At 48.4% G+C, this 24,918-nt stretch overlaps 1 protein-coding gene across 1 annotated transcript in view; it reads right to left on the bottom strand.

Moving 5' to 3' along the window:
• Positions 1-265: 265 nt before the first annotated feature.
• SIK2 (salt inducible kinase 2) overlaps positions 266-24,918 on the bottom strand; it is a 65,448-nt gene continuing 40,795 nt past the window's right edge. The window contains exons 5-15 of the mRNA XM_070952382.1: positions 20,135-20,259; positions 16,892-17,015; positions 15,667-15,887; positions 12,218-12,370; positions 11,239-11,391; positions 9,848-10,076; positions 7,302-7,586; positions 6,299-6,462; positions 5,059-5,172; positions 4,676-4,767; positions 266-4,309 (exon numbers count right to left, since the gene is read on the bottom strand). Coding sequence (XP_070808483.1) covers positions 3,742-4,309; positions 4,676-4,767; positions 5,059-5,172; positions 6,299-6,462; positions 7,302-7,586; positions 9,848-10,076; positions 11,239-11,391; positions 12,218-12,370; positions 15,667-15,887; positions 16,892-17,015; positions 20,135-20,259 — 2,228 coding nt within the window. The 3' untranslated portion in view covers positions 266-3,741. The remainder of the gene's footprint in view (positions 4,310-4,675; positions 4,768-5,058; positions 5,173-6,298; positions 6,463-7,301; positions 7,587-9,847; positions 10,077-11,238; positions 11,392-12,217; positions 12,371-15,666; positions 15,888-16,891; positions 17,016-20,134; positions 20,260-24,918) is intronic.

The following is a 24,918-nucleotide window of genomic DNA, read 5'->3' as shown; positions in this document are numbered from 1 at the left end:
TGAAGCGGCATATAACTCTTAAGTGCTATTGCTTCCCAAGTCAGAATCTTAATCCACTGCAACGAAGGGCCTTCCCAGCTGTGCTAAGAGGTACCTGGGATCAAGGTGGAAACCTGTTGCTTCTGCTGCTGGACCTTTGATTTATAACGCCGCCTGCCTTTTGAGCAGCTTCCTGAAGATCCGTAAGAGAGAGGCTGCCGATGCCCCAAAACAGGAGCTGATGTCACGGAGCTCACCAAAATTTTTTTAAAACAAAACAAAACCGGAAGGTCCATGTTCTTTATTCTGCATTAATACATCGCAATTGCTTTGACAGAGTCCGGCATGTAAATACTACAGAGGGAGCCCCCCTCCCCCAAAAAAGAGGCGTTTGCAACCTTAAGTGCAGGTTTTCCCCAAGCGAAGGCTAAATCTTTTTTAACTCTTTTGTTTGTTTGCTTTTTTGTTTCCTTAAAAAATACATTAAAGAACGTACCACACACATATTGCACTTGTCTCCAGAGTAAAAGATTGTGGGGAAACCCCTCTACCCCCCCCCCCCAAAAAAACCCCCAATGTCTCACCAAAGTCTCTTCAAAGGGACCTGCATTTTCAACGGATAAAGCTAGTTGTTTCCTAAAAAAACCAACAACGAACAGTAGCGTTCACGAAACCCCTCCGAAAAGACCTGCACAGTAAATTGGACGAAAAGCGGCTACACTTTGAACGAGCTGGAACACGGGAGGAAGAAGAGGTGGCGGTCCTGGGAGGCAGGGTGAGCCCGGCTGGGAAAACACCCGTTCCCTGGATCGCCGTTTTGTCGGAAAGACAGCAAAAAGGGTCCAGAAACACCAGAGACTGTTTAAAAGCAGAGGGAGAGATGGAGGGGATGTTTGAACTCGTTTTACATTCAGAGGCTCGGTCCCAACATGGGGGTGGGGGAGGAGAGGAGAAAAAGCAACCCCTCCCAACAAGAGAATGAGGCTGGGGGTCACTCGGGGGCCTCCCCCCCCCAATCTGCACCAGATGGCCACAAGCTGGGCCCTTGGAAGCAAGAGTTGGGACCCCCAGATCAGCTCGGTTGCTTAGCCTTCAGTAAACCTGGCGTCCCTTCCGAGCCCTCCTGGAATAGATCTCTAGCAAAGAGATACCTGCTCAGGGGTTTTGCTACCTGTGCAGTCTAGAGATGGGGAGGGGAAGAGGCGGGTTTGCACAAAATCAGCATCCTTCTGCACCGGGGTTGTCCCCTGCCTGGGTAATCGGGATGCTACGAGAAAGTGTGTTAACGCTCCTTGGAAAGGTCGCAACCGAGCCGCCGTGTCTGGCCCGGCAGGATTCTTGCTAGCTCAATCTGGTCTGCTTTAAGGCTGGTGGTAAGGGGAGGTCTTCCTCCAGGGTTCAAAGAGGGAAGGAAGGGCTGACCTGGGCTACATTCCCCCCCACCCCGCTCCACCTTGAGGTCCCCAAGATGGCCGATGGATTTCCTTAGGCTGGGGCGATCTCTTCCCGCTCATGAAAATTGAACAAGGGTTGACCCCATGGAAGGAGGCAGGTTTTCATGCCCCGTTGGGTGTGAAACGCCTGGGGGTGGGGGTGGGTGGTAGAAAGCACCTTCCAAAGCCACCAGCCCAGCACCATGGGAACACGGATTCCTTCTCCCAGGGGTTGGAGCTGAGGAGGAAGGGAAGCGACATCGCCATTAAGATGGCCCTTCCGCCCTTCCCGGAGATGGTCCCATTTCAAGCTGTTCCCGATGAGATCCGATGGGCGTTATTTCACGGAACCGATTTTCTTTCTTGCGGATTTTGGAGAGCCACCGCAGGGCAGACTGGAGGGCATCGTTATCGGGGCAACCTGTTTCTCTTCCTTTCAAACTGGTCCAAACTTTTCAAACAGAGCGGAAGAGATCTAGGCTATTTGGGGCTGAATGGCTTCTCCCCCAAATGTTTTATTGCAGTTACCCTACAACTGGGTTTTTCAACCATGGCCGTTTAAAGACGGGGTGGACTTCAACTCCCAGAATTCCCCCTAACTTCCTGGTTAGGGGGAAGTTCTGGGAGTTGGAAGTCCACCCATCTTAAAACAGCCAAGATTTGAGAAACCCTCTCTTACGGCATCAAATGGGCTAGCAGATCGCCAGAATGGATCGCAGGAACGAAACCTTTGCTTTCTACCAGGTTAATTTTGCTGAGTGACCCTTTTTTTGTTTGTGCTTAAAAAAATGGAGAGGTTGTGCTTCAATTTTTACCCAGTTTCAACAGAAGGCTTCCAACCCACCGGTCTGTCTCAAATGCTAAGCCTCCCCCCCCCCCACCTACTCCTCTTGAAATAAATTCGCAGTATATTTGTGTCTTTCCTAGGGAGGCCGATGCTTTTACAGAGCAGACACCTGTTGAAGTGATGAACGAGTCAATGGTTACCGATCCTAAATATTGCTGTAATACTTCTTTTTTTTTTCTTCCCCAAGGAAAATTAAAATCAGGTCTATAGATGAGTGAGTCAGAAAGAATTATTAGGGGGAAAAGAAACACGAAACCTGCATTCCACACGGTGGAACCCAGTCTCTGAAGGGACTTTGGTGTCAGCCTAGACAAGAAATGGGGGTGGTTTTTAAAAAAAAACAAACCAAAAACTTCAGAATTTTTAAAAAAAAAGAGAAAGAAAGGGTCTTAGAAAGAACCGAAAAAAAGGCACGGCACTATCACTTCACATGGGTTTTCTGGTAAGCTTATTCTGCTTTGTCCTTAAAACACTACACCCCTAAATAGTTGCCCAAATATGCAAAGCCTAAGAACAACGCACACTCTTGAAGTCCAAGTAGATTTGCTTCCTCTAAAAAAAGAAGAAGAAGAAAAAAAAAGAGCTACAAAGGGCAGCTTAGAACAATTTGTCCAGTGATCAAGCTCTTCCCAAGGTTGCTTTGATGCTGCTTTAGCTTCAGACTCTTGGATCTCCTTCCCTGCTGATCTCTGGAGGACCTCAACAATCCCTAGATGTTGACTCCCAAGCTGAATTTCAAGATGGACCGAGGGACGTTTTCGTCGATGATCCAGGGAGCTCTCGAGATGTGCAAAGGTTCGGAGTTCCCAGCAAGTCATCCGGCCGACAGAAGTCCAAAGAGTTCCTGCAAGTTCTCTGAAGAACATCTACACAGGAACGGGGAACTATGGCAACTTTTAGGACTTATGGACTTCCAACTCCCAGAATTCTGGGAGTTGTGAAGTCCACAAGTCCGAAGAGGGCCACGGTTTCCCGCTTCTGATCTACAGCCTAGCCTAGCTTAGCAGACCAATTCTCAAGCCCTGGGACATCCTACATTCCTGACTGGCTTCCGTGTCAACGACCTCTCGGCCAGATTCCAATGGAAAAAAATAATAATAATGTATTGCTTTTATTGCCAAGTATGGTGTAGAGCAAATTCTTCACTCCTCTTCCTGAATTCTCCCAGGTTTCCTCTGACAAAGAGGTTTGAGCGGTGAGTAGAACACCCAAAATTTCTGGAAGGACCCTTCCTTCTCAGAAAGCGGGGTTTCCCCTTCCCTTCAGAGTCGTCCTTCGTTCTGTGTGAAGGTGCAGGGCCTGCCTTCAGCCCTTCTCCGCTAGTACCAGTTCAGAGAGTTTGGCTCTTCATCCGCGAAGCTCAAAGGTTTGGAGAAGCAGCCGTGGAGGCGGGAGACAAGAGCCCAGACGGAAATCCGCAGCCACGGTGTGACTTGACTTCGACCCACCGTCTCCTTCTCCAAGGAAGCACCCCCAAAGCTGCTAGTTCACCAAGACGTAGCCTCCGTGTTGGGGATCGACCGTCTCCATCATTTCACAATCCAAGAGCCCGGGCAACTGGGCAAGGTTTAAGGTGTCATAGCTGGACTGAGACCCTGGAGGTTCCGAGCCTCTCTGGATGTTGGTCATGGCTACGCCGCTCTGCTGAGTGGGCTCCAGGGGATACGGAGGCTGGCCGGCATAGTCTAGGTCGGGCGAGAGGCCGAGCGGCCCTTCGCAAGTCTGGTAGGGATATTGTTGCTGCTGGGGTGGAACTTGGGGGGAGCCGTGGAGGGTGGTGGGAGGTTGCTGGCCAAGCTGCAGCTTCTGATACTGGCTGAGGAAAGGGTCGTATTGCATGTCTTCGGCAGATGGCGGCTCCATGACGGGGCTCAAGGGCTGCACCAGGCTGAACTGGGAAGGAGGAGGAGGAGGAGGAAGAGAGGGCTCCTCGTGGCAAGGGAGGGGCAGCTGGCTGGATCGGGAGTAGGTGCCCTCGGCGATCTGCATCTGGTTGAAGTAGGTCTGCAGCTGGGATTGCTTCTGGAGGAAGAGGTGCTTCTGATACAACCTAAATCAAGAGGTGGAGAATGGCGAGTTAAGTCTGCTTTCCCATCAGCCAGGGATCTCCAACCTTGGCAACCTTTAAGACTCAACTCCCAGAATTCTCCAGCCCAGTTTGACAAGAGAATTCTGTTAACTTCATGATGTACTGAGTGGGAAGGGAAGATCTGGGCTAATTAGGTTGCGGCGAATTTTCTTCCAGCAACAAAGGGAGTCTTTGGGTGTGTGTTTGTGTGAAAAGTCTATTTCCAGTGGAAGAACCCGCTGTTAAGATGGGCCATGCTTTCCTGAAGTTGCGCTGCTTATTCAGTCTTTGCAAAACGGGGCTTGCTGGGATCCTGACCTTCCCCCCCCCCCCGAGCTTAGGGCTCACCTGTGCTCCTGCAGCTGCTGTTCCAGGCTCCGAGGTATCTCCTTGCAAAACATCTGGCACGCGTGCTGGGCTTTGGAAAGCAGGCTGGGCTTCTGGAAGGAGAAAGGGAAGAGAGAGAGAGAGAGCTGGGCCTCGTCGCAATGCACGGTGTTTCAAGGCTGCCATCGGAAGTCTTGACAAGTCAGGTGGGAGGGCTGAATTCATGGGCTGGGTCTAAGACTCGCTCTCCCTCTCTCCCCCCTCCTGGGAAGGAGGCAACAGCTTTGCAGAGAAGACACAACCCCTCCCCTCCTGCCCCCCACCTTCCCACTCAGTGGATCTGAGAACGAAATGCAGCCTCTTATCTCCGTCGACTTTAAGGCTTCCCAAGGAAGGCGATGTACCTGAAGCCGGTGCTGCAGATACTGCGTTTCTAAGCTCTGACGCCTGGATAGCAACGGGGGATGGAGGCTGCTGGGGAAGGTGGAAGCTGCCTCCTGCGGCAAGGATGCTTCTTCCTTCAGAGAAAAAGAGGGGTGGGGGTGGGAGAGAAGAAGACCTTATTGGCCAAATGATCTCCTTTTGCGGTTTGGAGCCAAAGGTGGGCTCAGAAAGGTGCAGAAAAAGAAATGGCCACTGATCAGATTCTTGGGGAAGAGCCTCCAATTCAAAATAATTCCACCCTCCACCGCAGCTGTGAAATCCTACTGGTTCGCACCGGTTCAGGCAAACCGGTAGGGATAAAAAAAACCTACCGATTCATCCGAACCGGTATTTCCAACAATCAGCTGTGCTGCACGGTTTATATTCACTAGAAAACAGGAAATCCTGCTTTCTAGTGAATTTAAATCGTGCAGCACAGCTGTTCCCCCCCTCGCTCTTCTACTTACCTTCCCAACCCTTCTTTTTCCGCATGTGTTGGCACATAGCATGCATTTTGTGCGCACTGGGCGTGCGCAAGCAGCAAACCGGTAGCAAACCGGGGAAAATTTCACCACTGCTCCACCACCACCTCCAAAGCCACCCTCAAACATTCAGCCTGCATTTCTCTGGTACGGGGGAGGAGGTCTGAGCAGAGGTTTTGGCCACCAAGAAGATCTCCAGATCCTCAGTTTCCCTAGAGCGGCAGGAATGGCACCAAGACAGTAGACAGGGCCACATTTCATGCCCAGATGAATCAAAAACCTGTTCCTGACATGCTGCAGCTTCTATCATCCCACATCGATCTAAGACCGTGATGGCGAACCTATGGCACGCATGCCACAGGTGGCATGCATAGCCATATCGGTGGGCATGCGAGCTCAGCTCCAGCGCTGCCCAGCTCATTTTCGGGCCTTCTGGGCCCACCGGACGTAGGGAAACAGGCTGTTTCCTGCCTCCTGAGGGCCTCGGGGGGTGGTGAGGAAGGCCCGTTTTTCGCCCTCCCAGGCTCCAGAGCCTTTCTAGGAGTCTGGGGAGGGCGAAAACGGCCTTCCCCACCCCCTTGGAGGCCGGAAACGGCCCGTTTGCCAACTTCCGGTCCCACCTAAGACCTCTGCACGCCTTCCAAGGTAGCTTCAGGAACAGGTTTGTTTATAATGTAGGAGCTCAGTGACTCCAGAGAGCCCCAACCCAGATGATAAAAATTCCTCTCCAAGGACGTACCTGCTGGGGACCACTCTCAAGGTCTTGTAAGTGAGGAGAAGCGGATTCCAGAGAAAGTTCGTCTTCGGATCTCATCTGGTCATACAACAACTGGACTTTGTTCAGCTCCAGGATGCCTTTGGTTCTGGCCAAGTTCTGAAGGTGTTGCCTGAACGCTACAATTCCTGTTGGAAGGTTAAAGAGCAGAGTGTGTCCAATGAAGATTCTCGGCCATCCAGGTCACGGTTGTCCCAAAGGTGCTTTTTTCAAGAGGCCACTGGACTTTCTGGTTTTTCTTTGAAGACATTTCGCTTCTCATCCAAGGAGCTTCTTCAGCTTACTGGAGAAGCTTCTCGGATGAGCTGCAGAGCTGAAGAAGCTTTTCTTTGGAGAAGAAGTGAAACGTTCCTCAAAGAAAAACCAGAAAGTCCAGCTGCCTCTTGAAAAAAACACCTGTGCGTAAAGAGCAGAGCAATTCCAAGTATTTGTTTGTTTTATTGATTTGTCAAGCATATATAAGATTACAGATAAAGGTATAAACATGATTATGAATACATGAAATATATATATGAATAAAAAGGGACGGAAGGCACGCCTGTGCGCTTATGCACACCCCTTACAGACCTCTTAGGAATGGGGTGAGGTCAACAGTAGACAGTCTAAGGTTAAAGTTTTGGGGATTTGGGGAAGAAACCACAGAGTCAGGTAGTGCATTCCAGGCATTGACCACTCTGTTGCTGAAGTCGTATTTACTGCAATCGAGTTTGGATTGGTTTACTATGAGTTTGCATCTATTGTGTGCTCCTGTATTGTTGTGGTTGAAGGGATTTAAAGATTCTTTCACGTGATTGTGGTGTCTGAATTCTCTTTGGGTTCCAGCTGCAAGTTTGCAAGAGGCAATCCCAAACCCGCCTTTGGCCAAGTCAACCCATCGCGGCCCCAACTCCTGCAGCCAATGGCAATGAGGCTTCGGCCATCAAAGACTGCCTGTCCCTCTGACGCCCCTCAATCCAGAGCAGTTTACCTTGTGTCAGGGAGGTGTCCGATGCCCTGCGCCCCTCTCGAAAGCTGACTGGGGAACGGTTGTGGGCTTCCCGCTTGTGGGCCGCCAATGCCTGCATAGCTGGATTAGGCGGTCTCAGGCCAATGAAAGGGGGGGTCAGCCTCGGAGCTGGCGGGTTGGCCAGAACCATTTCCTTCAAGGAGGAGGTGTCTTCCAGGAAGTTTAAATCCCTCTGGATAGACCCCATGTCGTATTCCGAGTCAACGCTGCTCAAGGATTGGTTCTCCTCCATGGAGAAGACTTTTCCTTCAGGACCCAAGAGGAAACACAAGAAACAGAATTAGCCAGGATCCGCCAGGATCGTTGTGTCTAAAGTCCTAGAAAGGCAAACAGATCCACTTCGGGGGACCTACAAGAAGGGTTTTTTTTCTCAGTAGTGTTTTCACTTATCCTGGCCCACAATAGGCTACTTTTGACTTTACAGAATGCGGCCAACATTTCTCCTCTGTGGCTTCCTTTAACGCAAGGCTCTCTTCAAGTCTTGGCAACTTTAAGACTTGTGGGCTTCAACTTCCAGAATTCCCCAGCCAGCCAGTTCTGCTTCCAACTGAACAGAGCAGAGAGCCCCATGCTTCTACCCCGCTGAAGGCAGGCAGGAGAGGGATGTCTCCTCCTGCGTCCTTTGGAGCTCTCCACCGGGCCTTTGAAATCTTGCTTTAGTTTCGACACTCTGTGACCTGACCTCCCGTTCAAGCCAGTTATCTCTCCCTCTCTCTCTCTCTCTCTGTCGGGCCCTGGAAAATCCAGAGTCTACAGGAAATGCAAAGGCATGCATGAATTGCTTTAGAGGAAGGACCCTCCTAAAAGGAGCCGTTTGATCAACTGTGATTTTGGTAATCCTACTTCTTCCTTCCTTTCTCTTTCTTTTCTTTTCTTTCTTTCTCTCTCTCCTTCCTTCTTTCTTTCTCTCTCTCCTTCCTTCTTTCTCTTTTTCTATCCTTCTTTCTCTTTCTTTTCCTTCTTTCTCTTTTCTTTCTTTCTCCTTCCTTTTTCTTTTCTTTCTCTTCTTCCTTCCTTCTTTCTATTTTTTCTTTCTTTCTCCTTCCTTCCTTATCTCTTTTCTTTCATTCCTTCCTTCCTTCTTTCTCTCCTTCCTCCCTTCTTTCTTTTTTTTCTTTCTTTACCTTCTCTCTCCTTCCTTCTTTTTTCTCTCTCCTTCCTTCTTTCTCTCTCTCCTTCCTCCCTTTTCCTTCCCTCTCTTTCTTTCTCAAAGCGTCCTTTCGAGGGTGGGCAGGCCTTCCCTCTTGCAGACAACTAACATATGCCACGCAAACGGAAACACGTGAACCGAGAGAAACGTTGTTCTCCTGGAGGGCTTGTCCTGCTTGCCACCAGCCCAACAAAGCCCTTGCCAGCTGGTGGCTTCTGAGCTGACACTGTTTGCTCTCCCCAATCTTTGCACCCTGTCATGAGATGCCTTGGCACAGCAAGCAGCCACCATCTGTACGCTTCTTCTACTCCTCGGGTCTTCCTACCAAACAAATTCACAGCTGGTTCCCAAGGCGGGCAGAAAACTCCTTTCTTGATGGTTGAATGCAGTGGGAGGACCTTCTACTGCACCCCTTCAGTGGTCTGTAGGGTTAGACCTCCTACCGGTCTTCAGCTTGTGACATGAAGTCCATGAATTGGGTAGTTTTATTTTGATTAGATACGGGCCAAACTATTTAATATTTTTTAAACTGTTTTTAAATTTTATATTTGTGTGTTTTATGCTGGCTGTACACCGCCCTGAGTCCCTTTGGGAGAAGGGCGGTCTATAAATTAAATAAATAAATAAATAAATAAATGAAATTACGCAGAGTGAGGACTGCTTTTCGGCCTTTAAGTGGGACTCTATGGAGTTCTCAGTCATCGAGGTCATGGTTGAAAAGACAACTTTGGGATGTCCTTCCTTCCTTCCTCCCTCCCTCCCTCCTATCTTTCTTTCCTTCCTTCCTTCCTTCCTCCCTCCCTCTTGTCCTTCCTTCCTTCCTTCCTTCCTTCCTTCCTTCCGTCCTTCCTCCCTCCCTCCCTCTTGTCCTTCCTTCCTTCCTTCCTTCCTTCCTCCCTCCCTCTTGTCCTTCCTTCCTTCCTTCCTTCCTTCCTCCCTCCCTCCCTCTTGTCCTTCCTTCCTTCCTTCCTTCCTTCCTTCCTTCCTTCCTTCCTCCCTCTTGTCCTTCCTTCCTTCCTTCCTTCCTTCCTCCCTCCCTCCCTCCCTCTTGTCCTTCCTTCCTTCCTTCCTTCCTTCCTTCCTTCCTTCCTTCCTTCCTTCCTTCCTTCCTTCCTTCCTATTTGTCTGGAGTGGTCTAGGCCAGGGTCTCCTGCTTGAGCAGGGGGTTGGACTAGAAGACCTCCAAGGCCCCTTCCAACTCTCTGATTCTGTGATCAACCTTCTTCAACCTGGTGTGGTGAGATCGTCCTTCCAGAATTTCCCAGGCAGCATAAGGCGGGGGAAGGTTGGATCAGAAATGACCCCTTAGTCTGAAGCTCTGATCTCCAGCCTGGACCCTCGGACCCCCGTTTCGTACCTGGGCCTGGCATGGCCAAGAGGGGATTGGTCACTTCTGCCAGGGTATGTCGCCTCTTCCCACCGCGAGATCCTTGCAACGCCGCAAAGGCCTGGGCAGGATCCGTCTCAGATTCCCCTTCGGCTTCGATCCCTTCATCGATGGACGTTTCCATCATGCTGGTCGGGAGAGACTGGCACCCCTTCCTTACCATCATTGGGGGGACAGGATCTAGCAGGCAGCCGTTCACCTAATCAGGAGGAGAAAAGAAACCGGGGGGGGTTGAAGAGAGGAACCTGCACGGAAGCCATTCGTTTAGTGACGAGATGATCACCGATAGTCATTCATTTAGTGACCAAACTTAAAACGGCACTGAAAAAAGTAACGAATGAGCAATCGTTCGCACTTGTGACAATCAAAGCACCTCCCATGGTCATGTGATCAAAAATAGGGATAAGAGTTGATTTAAAAGAGCCAGAGTGGCACTGTGCCGAGAATGCAGTATTGCAGGCTGATAATTCTGCCCGTTGCCAGCAGTTCGATCCTGACTGGCTCAAGGTTGACTCAGCCTTCCGTCCTTCCGAGGTGGGTAAAATGAGGACCCAGATTGTTGGGGGCAAGAGGCTGACTCTTTAAACCACTTAGGTAAAGGTAACGATTCCCCTCGCACATCTGTGCTAGTCGTTCCTGACTCTAGGGGGCAGTGCTCATCTCCGTTTCAAAGCCGAAGAGCCAGCGCTGTCCGAAGATGTCTCCGTGGTCATGTGGCCGGCATGACTCAACGCCAAAGGCGCATGGAACGCTGTTCCCTTCCCACCAAAGGTGGTCCCTATTTTTCTACTTGCATTTTTTACCTGCTTTCGGTTGGCAGAAGCTGGGACAAGTCACGGGAGCTCACCCCGTTACGCGGCGCTAGGGATTCGAACCGCTGAACTGCCGACCTTTCAATCGACAAGCTCAGCGTCTTAGCCGTTGAGCCACATGTCCGTTGTTAAACCACTTAGGTTATGAAGGGGTTTGTAAGTCCAATTGCTAGACGAGTGCTTCTTGACCTTAGCCAGTTTCAGATGGATGGACTTCAACTCCCGGAATTCCCTAGCCAGCAAGGATCACCATGAAAGGGGTTTTCTCATACCCTCCATGATCTTTTCACAACAGAGCCTGCCCCTCTCTCCAGCTTGCCGTGGGTCTCTTCAGCCCCCATCTCTGCTGAAGTCTTAAGCCCAAGCTCACCGGAGGAGCTGGGCCTTTGTATAACCATGGTGACAGTGTCGCTCCCCATTAATCAAGCTTAGAGCCAGCCCCTTTTACTGGGGGAGGGGGGGAAGAAGTGTGCAGGGAGGGGCTGGAATGCAACCACAAGAAGCAACCACAAGCATCACGCCACGCAATCCCCCTGCAGACGCCCTTACTTTGGGGGTGTCGATTCTCTCTTCCTCCATGAAAGCCGTTTCCGCCTGGCAGACGGATCTGGAGAAGGAGAAGGCCTCGGCTGTCGGAGGGAGGCCAGGAGACCTGCGGAGCCGTAGGTTTTGAGAGTGCAAGTTTACAGGTGCAACAGAAGCCTGCGAAGGGCGAGAGAAAAGGACGGTCAGAAGAGGATTCAAGCAGAAGCCAAAGATTCTATGACGGAAAGGGGGGGGGGGGAAGTGAATAGAATAGAATAGAATAGAATAGAATAGAATAGAATAGAATAGAATAGAATAGAATAGAATAGAATAGAATAGAATAGAATAGGAATGGGAAGGGAAGGGAAGGGAAGGGAAGGGAAGGGAAGGGAAGGGAAGGGAAGGGAAGAGAAGAGAAGAGAAGAGAAGAGAAGAGAAGAGAAGAGAAGAGAAGAGAAGAGAAGAGAAGAGAAGAGAAGAGAAGAGAAGAGAAGAGAAGAGAAGCAGAATAGAGGATGGGATGGGATGGAATAGAATAACACAGTTGGAAGGGACCTTGTAGGTCATCTAATCCAACCTCTTTCCCAAGCAGGAGACCCTACACCATTTCTGACAGATGGCAGTCCAGTCTCTTCTTGAAAGCCTCCAGTGATGAAGCTCCCACAATTTCCGAAGGCAACTTCTGTTCCATGGGTTGATTGTTCTCACGGTCAGAAAATTTCTCCTTATTTCCAGGTTAAATCTCTCCTTGTTCAGTTTCCATCCATTATTCCTTACCTGGCCTTCAGGTGCTTTGGAAAATAGCTTGACCCCCTCCTCTCTGTGGCAGCCCCTCAAATATTGGAACTCTTATTTAAAAGGGGGCTACCAGGAGCTTGGAATAACTGGTGGTGGCACGGTGTACGGACTGGAGCTTTCTGGGCAGAAAATTCCTCGCTCTTCCACGTTCTAGATTGTCCAACGGCTCTAGAACAGAGCCCGGGGGGTGAGGGGTGGGGTTTACCTTGGCGACGGTTTGCTCGGCGATGGTGCTGGGTCGCCGCTGGCGAGAGTCTAACCGCTGATCGATGGGGAAGCTGCTGCGGTGGGACTTCAGCCTCTCTACCAGCAGGTAGTAGATAGCAGCAAAGTGGTTGTAGCTCTTATCCTGCAGGGACTGAGAAGGAAACAAGCAGCCGAGAGTTACGTCAGAGCATCGAGATTTCCAGAGGGGGAAAACAAAATTGCACACCACAGGAACCAAGACTCAGGCGGCCCTGAGGAGACAGATAAACCTCCAAGTGCTTCAAAGACCCTCTAAAAGGATGCATGAGTGGCTCTCTGCAAGGGATATCAATCCTTCCCTTCCCCACCATCCTGTCAGAGCTGAAGAAGCTTCTTGGATGAGAAGCGAAACGTCTTCAAAAGAAAAAAACAAGAAAAGTCCAGCTGCCTCCTGAAAAAAGCACCTTTGGGACAACCATGACCTGGAGGACAGAGAATCTCTACAGACTTTTTACATGCAGTGTACCCTTGGGGGGGGGGGGGGGGTTGCAAAAATTTTTAGCAAGGGGTTCTCTGCCTGGTTGCTGTGGCCATGGTGGGCATGGCCTAATCGGCTTCCTGCACCATGGTGGGAGGGCTGTTTTTGCCCTCCCCTGGCTCCGGAGGCTTTTCTCGAGCCTCCGGCAGGGCAAAAATGGCCTCCCCAGGCTCCAGAGAGCCTCCGGAGGCCTGAAACAGGCCTGTTTTCGGCCTTTCCGAACTTCTGGTAGGCCCGTTTTTCACCCTCCCCGAGCCTTTGTGCGCGCCCTGCACTCACCTGCATCCAAAATGGGCAGTGTGGGGACTCCTGGGAGGGGCGGGGCAGGGTGGGCGGGGCCAGCCAGGAGTGGGGTTTGGGAGTTCTCCGAACTGCACAGAATCTTAGCTAGAGGTTCTTCCGAACACCTATAAACCCCCAGCAGCCTACCCGAGTGTACCCCAATCATTTCAGCGTAATGGGGGACAATGGACTCTTATACCTGGTGGCCGTTGGAGGTGCCCCCACCCAAAAAAAACCCCTTTTGCAGAGGGGAGCTCAAATGGGGAGCCCCTGCCCTTTGGAATGAACTCCCCCCAGAAATTTGTAAAATCTCCGATCTCCGTGTATTTCGCTGTGCCCTCAAAACCATGTTGTTCCGTCAGGCTGGGCTATCAATATAAAGATTTTAATTGGTTTTAAATGGGATTTTAAATTCGGGGTTTTATAAATTGGGCCTATTATTTAATAATTTTAATTATTTTTAAATATTGTCTGTCTTTGTGTTTTTAATTAGGCTGTACACTGCCCTGAGTCCTTCGGGAGAAGGGCGGTATAGAAATAAAATAAAATAAAATAATAAAATAAAATAAAATAAAATAAAATAAATAAATAAATAAACAAACGAGGACCCGGATTGTGGGGGCAATAAGCTGACTTTGTATAAAAAAGAACACCGCTTAGGGGCCCCCGAAAACCCTACTAAGCAGGTATATACAAAAGTACGAAGGCTATTGCTTAACGCATTGTAAGCCGCCCTGAGTCTCCGGAGAAGGGCGGCATATAAAATCGAACCAATAATAATAATAACCTCCCCACCAAGTCAGGTTTTCTGATCCCTGCAAAAACGAAACCCAACTCCGGCTGGGTCTTTCCCAATTCTGAGGCCCCCGGACAGAAGCGAAGCTCAAAGTTTCATTGACGTACATCCTCCCACCCCCACCCACCCTTCCTAACCTCTCCCCCCCCAAACTCCCCACCCCCTGCTGGAGTTGCTGGCAGGGAGCATTAATATTGCAGGCTCCACACCAGCTAAAAATATCGACCACTCTTAGGAAGTGATCGCACGGAGTCCGCCGGGAACACTTGAGCATTTATTTCTGGAAAGAAGCAACTCGGGTTGGAATCCTAGCCGAGAGACCGAAAATATAAAAGGCAGCTCTGCACGTTTCTTAAGGAGGGGGTCCGTTCTCGGGCCCGGCAGAAGCTTCGATGCGAAAAAGAGGGTTTTGATTTCCTGTTTTTCTTCCGGCTCGTAATTTCCCAAAACTTCCCCCAACTTCTTGGAGAAACAACCGCTGCTTGTCCTTTGGATGCTAAACCTTGAACGTGAAACTTTTAAGGAGCGTTCCTGCATTTATAAACCCAAGGGATAAACATTCCTGCGATTATGAGAACCGGCTCCTTTTTTAAAGGAAGAAAAGAGTGATTTGGATTGCCTGGAGGGAATTTCCAAAAGTTGTGGTTAGAAAAAATACCAAAACAAAACATGAAAGGAAAACTACTTATTTTTTTCCCCAGTTCTGATATATATTCCCCCACCCCCCAGAATTGCACAATAAATTAGGAGCAACAATGGGAATAAAACATGCTAATAAAACAGCCCCCTTCCCAACATTTTTGGAGACCTAAGGTATAGATACTCCTTGAGTTACAACAACAATGGGGATCGGAATTTCCACTGCTAAGCAAGGTGAGTTCTTAAGTGGCTCACACCCGATTCGACTAACGTTTTTGGCCACCTTCGTTACATGAATCCCTGCGGTTGTTAAGTGGACATGAGGTCATTAAGCGGATCCACTTTCCCCCACGGACTCTGCTCGTTGGAAGACTTGGCTTGTGATCTGGGAAGGATCCCAAGGGACATCGCAAGTATGGTAATATCTGCCTGTTGCCCCAAACACCCAAATTTTGATCATGCTGTGACCGAAAGTTGTGTCGGTCATAAGTGCAAGGACCATGAAAGTCAAATGGTCACTAAACAAAGGGTTGCAAATTACAGGACTACCCTGTAAACGGGATTACTTTTATTCCGCAATTATTTTACTAAAGCAATGCAAATATTGTAGAGGCAGATATTTCTCTCTCTGGGCACAATGAGAATATATCTGCAGAACAAAACTCCGCATTGGCGAGAAGAAGGGCATCCGGCCATTAAAACACTCAGCTCCATTTTGTTGCCTAGACTCCACCCCGGCAAGGGATTATGGAGTCGTTAAAAAGAGATGATGATTGCAAGTATTTAGGCCCCTCTGCTGGAAGTATCTCCCCCAAAGTCCTGAGAATGAAATAAAAATCAGGTTTTGCGCTTGCAGAGCAATAATCCAAGAGATTAAACCAGAAATCTCCAAACTTGGCAGCTTTAAGTCTTGTGGACTTCAACTCCCAGAATTCCCTGGCCAGACGTGAAATCCAGATATTTTTAAAGCATGCTGGTTGGGGAATTCTGGGAGTTGAAGTCTGCATGTCTTCCAGTGGCCAAGGTTGAGAAACATGGGTCTGGCTGGGGGGAATTCTGGGAATTGAAGTCCATGCAACTTCCAGTGGCCAAGGTTGGGAAATATGGGACTGGCTGGGGGGAATTCTGGGAGTTGAAGTCCACAGGTCTTAAAGCTGCCACTTTTGGAGGCCTCTGGGTTAAATCATTTCTTAATGCTGGAGATTGTTTTTACCTCAATGGTCTTTTGCTGGTCAATTCCCAGGCTGTGCATCAACCTCAGGACTTGCTCGTTGTATTCTCCGATGGGAGGTCCGTTCTCTTGCCCCTGGGAATAGAGAGCGGGTCTTTGGACCGGAACCTCCATTAGCATCCACTTGTGCTCCTTAATCTGAGCAATGCTCAGTCTCTTGGATGGATCCAGAACCAGCATCCTCCGGATGAGATGCTCGCACTCTGCGCGGGCCCCAAAAATGAGAAAGAGAGTTGGATACAGGAAGGGGAGCGTCTCGATATAGAATAGATATAATAATAGAATAATAACTTGACTGTCACTTCTGAATGTACACTAATCGGCATATACCGTGTTTCCCCGAAAATAAGACCCTGTCTTATATTTTTTTGAACCCCGAAATAAGCGCTGGGCCTTATTTCTGGGGAGGTCTTATTATTTTGGGGCGCGTGGAGCAAGATGGGCCTCCTCTTGCCGTCTTACCTGATTTCCAGCTCTGTGTTTTAAGTATTTTTGGGGAGGGCTTATTTTCGGGGGGAGGCTTATTTTAGCGCATGAGCTCAAAAGCCCGACTGGGCTTATTATCAGGGGAGGTCTTATTTTCAGGGAAACGGGGTATTAAAACAAAATTTCAATCAGAGGTAACCCAAACTTTAGTGCCATTAGGTTTAAGTTTACTTTATTGTCACTGCACTGCAACGAAATTAAATGCCGTCTTAAATGTACATCATATATAAGAAAACTATATAAAAAAAATAAAACAAAAACACACATCCTTCACGATTATTATTCACATTCCACACATTATTACATCATCTATACATTACAAGCCATTGATACAGGTAATCATCCCTTAATGGCCCCTACTGGGACCAACAACTCCGTCACTAAGTGACACGGTTGTTAAGTGAAACATCAATGGGCAAATGGCTGCAAAAGGTGAGGGAGTTAGCAAAGATGGCTAAATCAATTGCTTTGATTAAAGAATAAAAAAAATACAGTTCATTTTGTTTCTGCTTGGAAACCACTTCTGGACTTTGTGCTTGGGGAGGAAAAAAAACGAAACTTTGATTAGATAGGTTTGTCGTTAGAGAAGCGGAGAAGCTGTTGTGGCCCGTCTGCTTGTTGGAAACCAGATGTTAAGGCTGCAAACGGCGATGTGACCATGGGGAAACTGGTTGCAAAGTGCCCGAATGTCAATCATCTGACTATGCCACGGTGGCTGTACCTTCAGACATGAAATAGGGGATGCGGAACCTTCCTTCCAAAACTCTCTGCCGCAGGATGGGGAGGGTCGGTCCGTCGAAGGGCAAAGCGCCACAAACCAAGACGTAAAGGACCACGCCCATGCTCTGCAAAAGAGGATGGCGTGATCTGAGATCAGGGGACACAAGATGCCTTCAGCGCAACTCTGTTCCATACACAGTAGTCATCGTATCATGTTTCGTTTCCTTCCTTCCTTTTCTTTCCCATTCCCAGCTCCTTCCTTCCTTTCCTTCCTCCTCCCTTTCTTTCCCTTCCTCCCTCCCTCCTGTTTTCCCTTTCCTTCTCTCCCTTTCCTTCCTTCCTCTTCCCCTCCATTCCCATCTCCTTCCTTCCTTCCCTCCCCTCCTCTTTCCTTCCTTCCTGCCCACTCCCATCTCCTTCCTTTCCTTTCTCCCTCCCTCCCTCCCACTCTCATCATTTGCCTCTCCTTTACTCTTCCTTCCTTTCCTCCCTACCATTTTTCCTCTCCTTTACTGTCTCCCTCCCTTTCCTTCCTTCCTCTCTCCCACCCATTCTCATCTCCTTCCTTTCCTCCCTCCCTCCCATTTTTTCTTTCCTTCTCTGCCTCTCCTTCCTTCCGCTCTCCCTCCCATTCCCATCTCCTTCCTTCCTTCCCTCCCCTCCTCTTTCCTTCCTTCCTTCCTGCCCACTCCCATCTCCTTCTTTTCCTTTCTCCCTCCCTCCCTCCCACTCTCATCATTTTCCTCTCCTTTACTCTTCCTTCCTTTCCTCCCTCCCATTTTTCCTCTCCTCCCTCCCTCCCTCCCTCTCCTTCCTTCCTCTCTCCCACCCATTCTCATCTCCTTCCTTCCCTTCCTCCTTCCTTCCTTTCCTCCCTCCCTCGTTTTTCCTTTCCTTCTCTGCCTCTCCTTCCTTCCACTCTCCCTCCCATTCCCATCTCCTTCCTTCCTTCCCTTCCTCCTCTTTCCTTCCTTCCTCCCCACTCCCATCTCCTTCTTTTCCTTTCTCCCTCCCTCCTTCCCACTCCCATCATTTTCCTCTCCTTTACTCTTCCTTCCTTTCCTCCCTCCCATTTTTCTCCTCCTTCCTTCCTTCCTCCCTCCCTCCCCAATTTTACAACATCTGGCCGAGCACTTCTCTGACCAGCCCTGGTTCCTATCAAAGCCACCATTAGGGAGCAAACATTGACCGGTTTTGTCAGCAAAGCTGGCCCCGCCCCACCGATCTCCGTGCTCTAAGGCACATTCTTTCCTTCTGGGATCCACAAGGCAGGATGTTTTCGTTAGCAGCCCGGCCAAGTCAACAGCTCCTGCCATCAATCCCCGTTGTTTTGGCACGTTTGCGGAGAGCGTGAGGTGCTTTCGTCAGCCTGCTTGGGGTGTGCAGAGGATTTATTTGGAAGTGAAGGGCAGGGAACCCTGGGCAGGGGGAAGCTGCTCCTCACTACAGAGCCCTGATGGACGAAACCGGCTCACTGGTCCAGCAGGGTGGGAGAGGACGGGCGCTGATGTTGGGACCCTGCCCTGCTTCCGATGGACCAACTTCAAAGATGGCCTTTGGTCCTTAAGGGACTCGCCCTACATCCGCCGTCCGGGCCTGCAACCGATCAGCAGATAGGCTGAACACTGCTGAAAGAAAACCAAGTCTCTAGACCACTTCGTGTTGTTCTTCCCTCGCCTTGCGTGACCCAAAAGGGTGGAAGACTTTGCCTCCAAATCCACAAGAGACTGCAAAAGCATCTGCAAAAACCCTGCTAATCCCAGGAGAGGCTCAGAATCCATTATAAAAAAAAAAAACCTCATAAGGCCCTGGGCTCTGCTAGGTGTCCTCTGAGGGACTCTGGGGTCTCCCCCGTGTTTTCTTTTCCCTCAAGAGCTGCATGAAGGAAGGCAGCAGAGGGCTTGGATGAGGCCAGGCTTTCTTCCCCCTAGAAAGCTAGCAGCCAAAAATCCCTCCAGCCTTTTGAGAATCTGGTGGGGTCTCCCAAGGGGGAAGAACTTAATCTGCTAAACCCAGCGCTGACACGCCAACACAGCTTGATCCAGATTCAGGATGAGAGAGAGAAAGAGAGAGGAAATGAGAGAGGATGAGGGAGGGAGAATGAGGGAGAGAAAGACAGAGAAAAAGAGAGAGGGAGATAGAGAGATAATGAGAGAAAGACAGAGAAAATGAGAGGGGGAGAGAGAGAGAAAGAGAGAGGGGGGGGAGATAGAATGAGAGAGAGATAATGAGAGAAAGACAGAAAATGAGAGGGAGAGAGAGAGAATGAGAGAGGGGGAGATAGAGAGATAATGAGAGAGAGATGAGAAAAAGACATAGAAAATGAGAGAGGGAGAGAGAGAATGAGAGAGAGATAGTGAGAGATAATGAGAGAAAAACAGAAAATGAGAGGGGGAGAGAAAAAATGAGAGAGAGAGATGAGAGAGATAACGAGAGAGGGAGAGAGATAATGAGAGATAATGAGAGAAAGATAGAGAAAATGAGAGAGGGGAGAGAGAAAATGAGGGAGGGAGAGAGAAAATGAGAGAGAGAGATGAGAGAGATAACGAGAGAGGGAGAGAGATAATGAGAGATAATGAGAGAAAGATAGAGAAAATGAGAGGGGGAGAGAGAAAATGAGAGAGAGAAAATGAGGGAGGGAGAGAGAAAATGAGAGAGGGAAAGATAGTGAGAGATAATGAGAGAAAAACAGAAAATGAGAGAGGGGGAGAGAGAAAATGAGAGAGAGAGATGAGAAAAAGACATAGAAAATGAGAGAGGGAGAGAGAGAATGAGAGAGAGAGATAGTGAGAGATAATGAGAGAAAAACAGAAAATGAGAGAGGGGGAGAGAGAAAATGAGAGAGAGAGATGAGAGAGATAATGAGAGAAAGACAGAGAAACTGAGAGAGGGGGAGACAGAAAACGAGAGAGAGAGATGAGAGAGAGAAAATGAGGGAGGGAGAGAGAAAATGAGAGAGAGAGAGAAAGAAAGACAGAGAAAATGAGAGAGAGAGAGAGAAAGACAGAGAAAATGAGAGAGAGAGAAAGAGAGAGAGACAAAGGAGGAGAATTGAAGTCCGTTTTCTGCATCAGCTGAGCTGCTTCCCGTCTTGCAGGTTTCAACGGGAAGCCCTTTTTGGTCTCAAAGCTCCCTTCTTGCGACAAGGAGGAGGTATTTTTAGCAAGTCAGAAAAACAAAATGTAGAAAAGAAACAGGGCGTTTCAAGAAAAAGGAAGTGCTCCGTTTAACATGATGCAGATACCCAAATGTCCAGCTGCGGCCCCTCGTACTGCTGGCCTTCGAAGACCTCGGGAGCTGCGTAAGGAGGACTTCCGCACCACGTGGTCAGAGGCTCCCCGCTTTTGTAGAAGTTTCCAAACCCAAAATCTGCAGAGGAGGAGGAAGAAGAGGAAGAAAAAATCACCAGATGGACAAGAGGTACTGCTGTTCTACCTGGCTAGGTCAAGAAAACACAAGCGGAAGATGATTTCTCATGGTGCCAGCGGCCAGCGGAACTGGTAGCAGATTCGGACAGTGAGGAGGTTGGGGAGGAACATGGGCCAGTCCTGGAGCCTGGGGAGGGCTCTGATGAGGGCTCTGCGTCGGAGGCAGAGAGGGGGCCAGGACCGTCTGACAGTTGTCAGCTGCCTTCGGAGTCGGACATCAGTGGGGCAGAAGAACAGAAGGAGCCTGTTCCCATTGTGCGCATGCTCAGAGCTGCTAGGAAAAGGGAACAGCTAAGGAACAAGGGTCGACTCAGGAGTAAAGCCACAGGTGGATGATGAAGGGCCCTTCCCAGAGGGAATAAAAGAGGAGCAAAAGGGGAAGGGGGAGTTTGCAAGAGACAATTAGTTCACTTAATTGGTTCGTGACTCTCCGAGACTCCTTGCCAAGTTTTGAAGATATCGGCCTGGCAGCTCTCCAAGCCAGAGAAGGTCTGTGACTGTAAATTCTCCCTTGAAAGACTTTGCTGGATGTGAATGAGAGGAATTCACAGTCACTTAATAAAAAGGGGGTTTTGTCTGGACAAAGAGCCTACTTCATGTTCTTGGGAAGCCTAGGTTAGAACATATATGTAGAATACAGCAGTCTCTAACCCCAGGAGTCAAATTCAATGTCCCTTACATGTCACTTAAACGTTTTTGCTTAAACTTCTACGAAAAATGTAATGTTCTTGGAAGTCTCAACCTGTGTGACTGCTAGAGACTGGAAATGGGTGTTTTGGGTTTTTTTTTCTTCCTTCCTAAAAAGGCAACTGGACTTCCTTGGTCTTTTTCTTTGAAAACGTTTCGCTTCTTCATCCAAGAAGCTTCTTCAGTTCTTCTAGGACATCGATAACTACGAGACCGCCTTCTGCCTCCGATAGCCTCCCACCGACCAGTACGCTCCCACAGAGAGGGTCTCCTCAGGGTGCCGTCGGTTAGACAGTGTCGACTGGCGACCCCCAGGGGGAGTCTAAAAATGAAGTTTTAGGAGATCCCCCCCTCGCCTTTGCTATTTGATTCAAAAAGCTCAGCCGACTCCAGTTGGCATTTCGAAAGGAGGCGACCTGTGGCAGCTTAGATGGGGAAGTTGGAAAAAAAAAACATCTGGGGATGAAAAAAAAAAACAAAACAAAACCCTGCACTGTTCCACCGTTGCTAAGAAACTGCCTGGGACACCTGAGGAAATCACCTGGCATCAGGCTTGGCTGGAGGCCGACTGGACCTCTCCTCCCTCTGCTTCGTCTTCTTCCCCCCTGCCTGGTTTGACCTCTCCAAATATCCATTTCACGGATTCACAATCATGTTTGTACTTATATCTGTTATCTCAGAGGTCTTCAAACTTGGCAGCTTTAAGACTTGTGGACTTCAACTCCCAGAATTCTGATCTAAAGAACCAGCAAAGCTGGTTGAGGAATTCTGGGAGTTGAAGTCCATAAGTCTTAAAATTGCCAAGTTTGAAGACCTCTGGTATAGATAGGTAGGTAGGTAGGTAGGTAGATATAGAAGATGGATGGATAGATAGAAGATGGATAGATAGATAGATAGATAGATAGATAGATAGATAGATAGATAGATAGATCGATCCTAGAAGCACGAAGCTCCTAGAAGCGTGAAGCCGAAAACACCAGCCTGAAGATGACGAATGAGACTTCGTCAAAACGTCGCCAAGACACTTCCAATTTTACGCAGGAGAAAACCCGAATAACCAAAGACCTACATAGATAGATAGATAGATAAGATAGGTAGGTAGGTAGGTAGGTAGGTAGGTAGATATAGAAGATGGATGGATGGATAGATAGAAGATGGATAGATAGGTAGGTAGGTAGGTAGGTAGGTAGGTAGGTAGGTAGGTAGGTAGATATAGAAGATGGATGGATGGATAGATAGAAGATGGATAGATAGATAGGTAGATAGGTAGGTAGGTAGGTAGGTAGGTAGGTAGGTAGGTAGATATAGGATGGATAGATAGATGGATGGATGGATAGGTTCCTGCAACCATTCATTGTATGTTTTAGCCTCCAGTCCCCTATTCATCTTGGTTGCTTTCCCTGCACTCTTTCTAGAGTCTGTCTATCTATCTATGCCAGACTTGGCAGCTTTAATTCGTTAACTTCAACTCTGGGAGTTGAAGTCCACAAGACTTAAAGCTGCCATGTTCGAAGATCTCTGTGTTATCTAATACGTGCGTGCGTGACAAAAATAAATAAATAAATACAATAAAAATAAATACAATTTGAAAGAGCCAACATGGAAGCTGTGGATCAGCCTGGCCGAATGGAGCAATTTCTGGTTTCCCAAATATATAGGTTGTTGTTGCTGCCAATCCACACACACACACACACACACACACACACACACACACACACACATCTTCCAAGGAAGGGTTGAAATCCCCACCTCCTGAAGGGCCCGAGCATTGCAAAAAAAAATTAAATTAAATTAAATTAAATTGGTGGCTGAAAAGGGCAGAACTTCTGAGCGAAGAAGGAGCTAAGTGGGAAGGGTAGAGGAGACAATGGAGGAACCAGAAGGACCTGTTTCTCCCCTTTCACGAGTTAACGTCACCTGCCCAGTCAGCCTCCGGCAACGAGGCAGCCAGAGGGAGGGGAGGGAGGGAGGGGTGTGGATTCGAACTAGCGCCAGCACAGTCCTTGGTGGGAAAGCCTCCAGGAGACATGGAAGTGTGTGCAGTTTCATTTGTCTCGGCAGTCTGTTCTTTCGCACGCTGCTGTCAAAGAGTCCCAGGGTGGTGTTAGCTTGTAAATCGAGGCTTTCTTTCTAAAGAGGCTGCCCTGATTTCTGGGGCACGAAGTACAGAGAGGCGGTGGTTTTTTTTGCAACCAATCCCTTCTCGGGTCAAATGCCTTTGTGTGTGTGTGTGTGTGTGTGTGTGTGTGTGTGTGTGTGTGTATTTGGGTGAACGTGCATCTGATCCCTGGTGAATTTCAGGAGAACCGGATGGGTAAATGCCACAGAACTGTGGGGTTCTTGGTGCTCTCTCAGATGTTTCATTACCTGACCTGATAACAGAATCAGCACTAAAAGGCCCTTGTATATAAATCCCCCTCCCTTCTGGCACTGATGATGTTCCCTACTTGGGTCATGAAATGTCTGCAAGAAAACAACCAGGCTCAGAGAGCACCAAGGACCCCTCAGTCCTCCTCCTCCTTTCCACAAACCCTCCTCCCTTCTAGCACTGAAGATGTTCTCTAATTGGGTCATGAAAGGTCTGCAAAAAAACCAAGCTCAGAGAGCACCAAAGACCTCACAGTCTTTCTTTCTTTCTTTCTTTCTTTCTTTCTTTCTTTCTTTCTTTCTTTCTTTCTTTCTTTCTTTCTTTCTTTCTTTCTTTCTTTCTTTCTTTCTTTCTTTCTTCCTTCCTTCCTTCCTTCCTTCCTTCCTTCCCTTCCTTCCTTCCTTCCTTCCTTCCTCTTCTCCTTCTTCCCCCTCCCTTCTAGCATTGAAGATGTTCCCTGATGGGTGCATTTAATACCGTATTTTCCCCAAAATTAAGACCTAACCAGAAAATAAGCCCTAATGCATCTTTTGGAGTAAAAATTATATTAAGACCCGGTCTTATTTTTGGGGAAACATAGTAAGTACCAGCCAAGAGTTGCAAAAATATCGAAACCTTTTAACAGCATAAAATGGTCCTTTACAAGCAAGTAGAAGGGACAATATTTTATCCAAACTTAACTGGGAACCACCAAGGTTTATTTTCCAGATCGTGGTTCTCTCTCCATTCAAACTACCCCAGATGCAAAATTAAACTACAATAATAGATGACCTCCGTTACTAATGCCAGCTGCTCTGAAGTCATTTCAGCATCCATTCTCGCTTCCCCATTGCTGTCAATCCCTCTGGAACTCAATGCCCACAATTCTGAGTTCCTCCTTCTTGGAACCAAACGCTCTCTGCCAAAGTTGCAAGAGATCATTTCTTCCAAGAACTTGACAGCGTTACAAAACGCTCGAGAAGCTCAAACACCTCCCCGCTTCTCGTTCCTCTCAAAAAAAAAAATTAAAATTCTAGTCGGGCAATCCAAGAACCCTTTGCATTATACAGAGTCAGAAAGGGAAATTATCCTACTGCGGCAAACATCTGCTGTATTTAAATTTGTAATTAAAACGGAATCAAGCGTGCTAAAATAACCCGAGAGTTTCCATTTTTGAGTTGCTGCTGCTTCTTTCTAACCCACCCTCCCCAAATTAATTAATTTGATTGTAACCTACACATCTGGCAGGAGGTGGTAGGGGGTGGGATGGGCTATTGTTTTTAATTTTATATATATTTATATAGATAGATAGATAGATAGAGAGAGAGAGAGAGAGAGAGAGAGAGAGAGTGTTTGTTTGTTTTTTAAATTTGATTTATATGCCGCCCTTCTCCGGAGACTCAATGCGTTAAGCAATAGCCTTCATACTTTTATATATTTATACAAAGTCAGCTTATTGCCCCCACAAACTGGGTCCTCATTTTACCTACCTTAGAAAGGATGGAAGGCTGAGTCAACCTTGAGAGATAGAGATAGATAGATAGATAGATAGATAGATAGATAGAT

This window comes from Pituophis catenifer, unplaced genomic scaffold, assembly GCF_029215685.1.
Source record: "Pituophis catenifer annectens isolate HBS135680 unplaced genomic scaffold, rPitCat1.0.hap2 SCAF_12, whole genome shotgun sequence".
Taxonomy (NCBI): domain Eukaryota; kingdom Metazoa; phylum Chordata; class Lepidosauria; order Squamata; family Colubridae; genus Pituophis; species Pituophis catenifer.
Note: the sequence above shows the minus strand (reverse complement) of the source record. Positions and strands in the feature narration are given on the sequence as shown.